The sequence below is a fragment of the Ochotona princeps genome, chromosome 4 (genome assembly GCF_030435755.1).
Source record: "Ochotona princeps isolate mOchPri1 chromosome 4, mOchPri1.hap1, whole genome shotgun sequence".
NCBI lineage: Eukaryota > Metazoa > Chordata > Mammalia > Lagomorpha > Ochotonidae > Ochotona > Ochotona princeps.
The window spans coordinates 75,667,129-75,673,173 of record NC_080835.1 but is presented as its reverse complement, the minus strand read 5'-3'; the positions used below and the strand labels follow the sequence as shown (position 1 = coordinate 75,673,173).

General features: G+C 41.7%; 1 protein-coding gene across 1 annotated transcript in view; it reads right to left on the bottom strand.

Moving 5' to 3' along the window:
- Nucleotides 1-694: 694 nt before the first annotated feature.
- The window catches only part of ZW10 (zw10 kinetochore protein), a 34,298-nt gene continuing 28,947 nt past the window's right edge, over nt 695-6,045 (bottom strand). The window contains exons 12-16 of the mRNA XM_004585080.4: nt 5,833-6,002; nt 5,351-5,481; nt 4,685-4,816; nt 3,750-3,952; nt 695-1,092 (exon numbers count right to left, since the gene is read on the bottom strand). Of these exons, the coding sequence (XP_004585137.2) occupies nt 972-1,092; nt 3,750-3,952; nt 4,685-4,816; nt 5,351-5,481; nt 5,833-6,002 (757 nt within the window). The 3' untranslated portion in view covers nt 695-971. The remainder of the gene's footprint in view (nt 1,093-3,749; nt 3,953-4,684; nt 4,817-5,350; nt 5,482-5,832; nt 6,003-6,045) is intronic.

The window sequence follows — 6,045 nt, the reverse complement described above, 5'->3', positions numbered from 1 at the left end:
ATGACGCTTAGACTTACAGAAATAGGTCCAGGTACTGGAAGCTTCCTTTAAACAGCAGCTGCCTAGAAAGCACATGAAGACCCATACTCTTTACCCTCTTCAGCACAGGAAACTGTACTTCAGTGGGACACATACGGGGACAGCATACCAGCCAGAGTCCTGGAGAGGCCCAGCACAACCTGAACACCACACATATCTCCAATGGCTGAAGATTTAAAAACACAGAAAGCACCCATCGGAGAAAGGATTAGGCTATACAGCCCGAGTTAGCATCCCACGGCACACACATCCCAAAGGAATAGCAGCAATTTAACAACCCTGACATTTAGCAAGAAACCTTGTATTTAAAAAGAAAATTCTAGCTGTCTTAGAAATTCTGAAAAATTATCAGGTAGTATTAGGAAGAAAGGCAATGACAAGTCAGTGAATAAATACAAGGTAAGAAAACTTCTTGGTCTCTTTTGTCAAAGCTCCCATAAAATGAAAGACAATCACTCTTCACTCGGAAAAGTATTATTTACTGGAAAGAAATATTACAGGAAGTCTCTCAACTCCTGCAATGCTAAATATGGTACCTCTACTCCCCCTAAAAAATATCTACTATTTGCTCATAAATTATTTGCCATGTCTCTTGGAATATTTTACATTCCCTAGTGGTCCTGGATTACATTTACAATGGGTACAGAGTCTGGAAACAGCATTAAGGTAACACTGCCCTACAGAGAGTTTGTTGCCTGCCAAGGAAATTGGCCAGAAAGTCACTGAAATGAGGTGCTTCACTTGCCATTTAGCAGCCAGTTCTTCAACAAAGCCTCATGTTGGCCAGAAGGTAAGATGTTCTTGCACAAAATCAAACTTGCATGACAGACTGGCTCTCCAAAACCAACGTAGGATTCCAAGAAGTCTTGAAAGGAGTAACTATACCAGGAAAGGAATCGGCACAGACGAAGCATGGCTTTCTCAGGACACAGCTATTTAATCTTAGCAAGGGCAGCCGCTCTTCTTTCCGTGTTCTGGAACAAGGCACGAATTAAAGCTTTTACTTCACTTGAAGAGAATGCAGCTGCCAGGGGCCCTTTTCCATCTGCCCACCTGCAAAACACAAGACAGAATTCTGTTTTCTATTAGGCCTCTGAAATATAAACAAGTTTTAAAAACCATTGTTTGAACTAAGCACTGATTTTAAATGGAGATAACACAAACCCTGGGTATCATTCCTCCTCCTTACAAATCCCCCTCAATACTTCTCCACCTAGCACAGCCACCTGAAGAGACCAACTGAGTAAGGTGAAACCGTTCTCACTGATTCTACTCTAATGAAGCCCTCTCTAAGCTTGCTCGTTACAGTGCACTCACATGCCTTGACTTTTGTAACTACTTTCAAAAGTGAAACACAGGCAAAGCACTTTAACTGACCAAAAAAACTGGTATTACAAGACAAGAAACTCCCATGAGTCAATAATGAAAAATAAACCACCCCATAAAATAAAGGGCAATAAACTATGAACAGGCCTTTACAAAAGAAACATTAATGAGCAATTAAATGATGCTCAAATTCATTAGAATTTTGGGAACAATACAAAATAACCATGAGTTCTCATTTCACTTTAACAAGAGTAGCAAAAATTTTTACATCTGGGCCCGGCGGCGTGGCCTAGCGGCTAAAGTCCTCGCCTTGAAAGCCCCAGGATCCCATATGGGCGCCGGTTCTAGTCCCGGCAGCTCCACTTCCCATCCAGCTCCCTGCTTGTGCCCTGGGAAAGCAGTCGAGGACGGCCCAATGCACTGGGACCCTGCACCCGCGTGGGAGACCCGGAGGAGGTTCCAGGTTCCCGGATTCGGATCGGCGCGCACCGGCCGTTGCGGCTCACTTGGGGAGTGAATCATCGGACGGAAGATCTTCCTCTCTGTCTCTCCTCCTCTCTGTATATCCGGCTTTCCAATAAAAATGAATAAATCTTTAAAAAAAAAAATTTTAAATCTGCTAATTCCGAATATGGGCAAAAACGTGAAACAGGATAATGGAATTGTGACATAGATTTACAAAGGACTTTGACACAACAATGAAACTGACGGTAGCTAAACATCAAGGATAAACCTCACAAACGTAACATGGGACAAAAGACGCAAGTACTGAAGACCACTGACACAAAGTTCAAAAACAGCCAAGACTAAATTTCATATTTAGGTACGTAAGTTGAGGTGGTAAACCCATAAAGAAAAAGCAAGGAAATAACAGCTCAAGACAGTGTTTACACCTGAAGGAGAGCTTTTAGAAAAAGAGTACTTTCTTCCAAAATTGGGGAACAGGTATTAAACTATTATTTCTTCACATGCTACAACTTCAAAATGCTTGAATTACACATTACTACACACACAGTTAAAAAAAAAAAAAGTTTTCAATTAGATATTAATCCTATATTTACTGAAATTTCTGCAAAAATAAAAGACCTTCCATGGGCCCTGCGCAGTAGCCTAGCAGCTAAAGTCCTCGTCTTGCACATGCTGGGATCCCATATGGGCGCCAGTTCTGATCCTAGCAGCTCCGCTTCCCATCCAGCTCCCTGCTTGTGGCCTAGGAAAGCATCTGAGGATGGCCAGAGCCTTGGCACCCTGCACCCATGTGGGAGACCCGAAAGAGCCTCCTGGCTCTGGATCAGCACAGCTCTAGCTGTTGCAGCCACTTGGGGAGTGAATCATCGGATGGAAGATCTTTGTCTCTTCTCTGTGTATCTGACTTTCCAATAAAAATAAATCTTAAAAAAAAAAAAAAAAAAAAGACTTTCTTCAACAAGAAAAAAAAGAAGAAATCGAGACCTCCCATTGCCATCATCTCTCATAACAGGCATCATGCCCCAGAGGTCATAAGAAGGCCCAAAAGGTCTCATCTGCTGCCCTCTGGAACCTATTACCTAATGACAGCTTTCTTATCTAGTAAGACTTTGTCCAAATGTTAATCAGAAGTACTTTGATGTAACTTCCTTTAAATAGAGATCTCATCTGTTGTTTTAGAATGGACAATATTTGCTGCAAACAACTCAAGACACATCCAGAATGATTATTTAATGGGACTGGTCATCTGCAGACGGGCAGGAAGCTACAGGGATGGAGCGGGACCCTAGGACCTCTGCAGGCAGTTGTCCAAGCCAGGTACTTCACTCATCAGTAAATGACCAATGTGGTAGGTAAGCACCCATGGATGTGGAACCAACATCTATTCTGTTTTGTGAAATATCAAAGATCTCCACACACTATACAACTAGCACACATTCACTAGGCACAGCAACATAAGTTGATGGTGCTGAGAGAAAACATCAAACATTGTGTTTCTTCAAGTTACAGTGCATAACCTCTAAAATAACCGCACTCCCTACAAAAAACTGCTGGTGTGATGCTAATATTTCAGACATAAAATTTACATCTCTGTGACCATCAAAATCAATTCTTCAAATGTATTCACTGCTAAAAGCAACAGTTTCCATCCAGGTGTCTCAAGGCTGTGCTTCTTACAAATGCTGGATCATGGGTACATGATCTGATGGTCAAGATCAAAATAACATGAATGAGAAGTCCTAAGTCATTAAATGTGAGAAAGTGGTATGACATTTTCACTCAACATGAAAAGGTCCAGTGACTGCCAGTCAACACAAAACACGTTAAGAACAAACAAAAGCAATGCTACCAATGGTACTATTACTCTTTTGCAGCTGTGGAGAGATTTTACACTTCCAGAGAAGAGTTACACGCACCGATCCCCAATTTCCTGCAAGCTAGCTTGTAGCATCAGCATCAATTCTTTGAATGTCATCCATTTTGGCACATAGATTGGAACTTCTTCTTGGTATTTCTTGTTCTTGCTTTCTTCTGACAGAGGCGCAAAGACTTGAGGTCCTTCATCCATCACTGTTTTGCATAAGGAATATAATCTATCACCATCTTCAGTAGAGATGTCCTGGTTTTGCACAAATGAAACACAACAGAATTGAACTGAGTCAGGTTCATAGCAGAGGAAAGACAGATCTTTGGTGTGGGCTTGTGGGCTGTCAGGTGGGTGAGCTATGGCAGTGTATTCTGCAACCAGTTCAGTACATCTGACTAGCTTCATCAGCACTCTAACAAGACTCTAAAGCTAAAAACAAAACAAAACATGTTTCACCAAATAATCAGTAACTTAGTTTGCACAAAAGAACTCCTTTCTCCAACACAATGCGGCAGTTTGCTACAAAGCAAGGCATGTTTTCACCAACAAGGGTTTACTCCATCTGTGCTTGAGCGGCACCTGCTGGCCAAGGCCAGGTGATGGCTGGGTAGGGTCACGCATGATCTCAACGTGTAACAGTGTGCTGGAAACGATATAGCTGCGCAAGACTGCGTTCACTTTTCTAAACAATTTACTCCACTTGCAAATTAAACTATACATCCTAGGATCACTGCCTGAATTCCATCTTCCTTGTTGAAAATTTACATACACTGGAATAAGCAGTAAAATCCTTATACAGGTATCAAAGAAATGAACAAGTCTCCAGCAAAACAGAATTCAGATTAACCTAAAGAAAAAACAATTTCTTTTATCATATGTGTTGACTAAAACTGAGAATAGCAACCTCACTTTCCTATTAAAGCCACAATCTGAGACAAGAGTTACACCTCCAGCCTGGCAAGGCATTTATTTAATGGTCCTTACCTCCAGTGTAGTGATTTTGCCAATGATCTCAGAAATCGCTGTATTGAGTAAAGTCCCCATAGCCTTGCAATATATATTCACTGGCAAGACATCCTGCCATACAACTCCAAGTCTCTTTAGCTGGTGCAGCACCTGTCAGAAGAAGACATGAAAAAGACTGTCATGAAAGAGACTGTCCCCTCTTTTCCAGATTTATACTCTTTATACTCTTCTTCAGGGATGGGGGTAGAACAAAGGAGGAAGGGGCTGAGGGTGTTTTGCAAAGATGAGGTAATGTAACTGAGAATCTTTGCTTCCTGAATGTGCACTGAACTTTGGAAATATCCCTCGTACCTGAAAAGCAGACTCACCCTGAAGATAAGCAAAGGGCAGTAAAAAGACAAACGCTTAACAGAGACACGAACAGATGAAAACTTGCATTTTAAATTTCCCAAATCCAAGTTCATAAGTCTACTACTTGCTACAACAGACATACTAGATAATGAAAAGATAGCTTCCTGTTACCCTTGGAGTGGAATGGAAAAAGTTCTTAAACATGACTGTATCTAGATTTTCCAACGGAAAAGTGAAAAAATCAACTTTGTTGCTCATTCTTTCTCACTTAAGAAAGGGGGAGGGGGACCTAAGGACAGAGTGTTAATTCTAGCACCAGCCACAGCCTCCCACCTGCCGGACTGCTTTACTTGCTGAAGAATAATTCTCTTCATCATCCATGTTTGAAAAATTCCTGGCACTCGATAATCTTTCCAAAAGTTCACCTTTCTGTGCCCGCATCTGGGCTAAGAAACACTCTGTCCCTGTGATAGGAAAACACAATAAAGAATTTTAAAATTTGTTCAATTACAGACTGCAAAATCAGGACAGCAGAGAGCACATATCTCCTCTGCCTACATACAAACAACTACTGGAAAATGTATGACTGTCCTATAGGGCCTGATATGGTAGTCTAGTAATGTTCCCAAAAAAGCTGCATTCACTTTATGAAGTTAAATAACTGGAATTATTTGTAAATCAAATGCCTCCCCGCTACTTCTCAACACAGTGTAGGACCACTATCTAATTTCTAGCCGCTCAATTCATACATTATAAAGACGTGAGGCTAACAAGATGCATAATCCACATTTCCCCTCAAGAAAGGGTTCAGTTACCAAGTCTCCTAAAGCCGGGTACCAGATCCACAAAGGTAGTGGTGCCATCACAAAGAATGGGAGCAAGACGTAATCTGAACTGATGCCCGAGGGTCAGCAAGTGGTGAGCAATATACATACAGTTGTTGTGGTGAATGGCAGCCAACTGGGGCAGTTTCTGCAGGTTCTCCCTAGACCAGGGAGAGAGGGAGAAAGAAAGCATGTGTTAGCGAG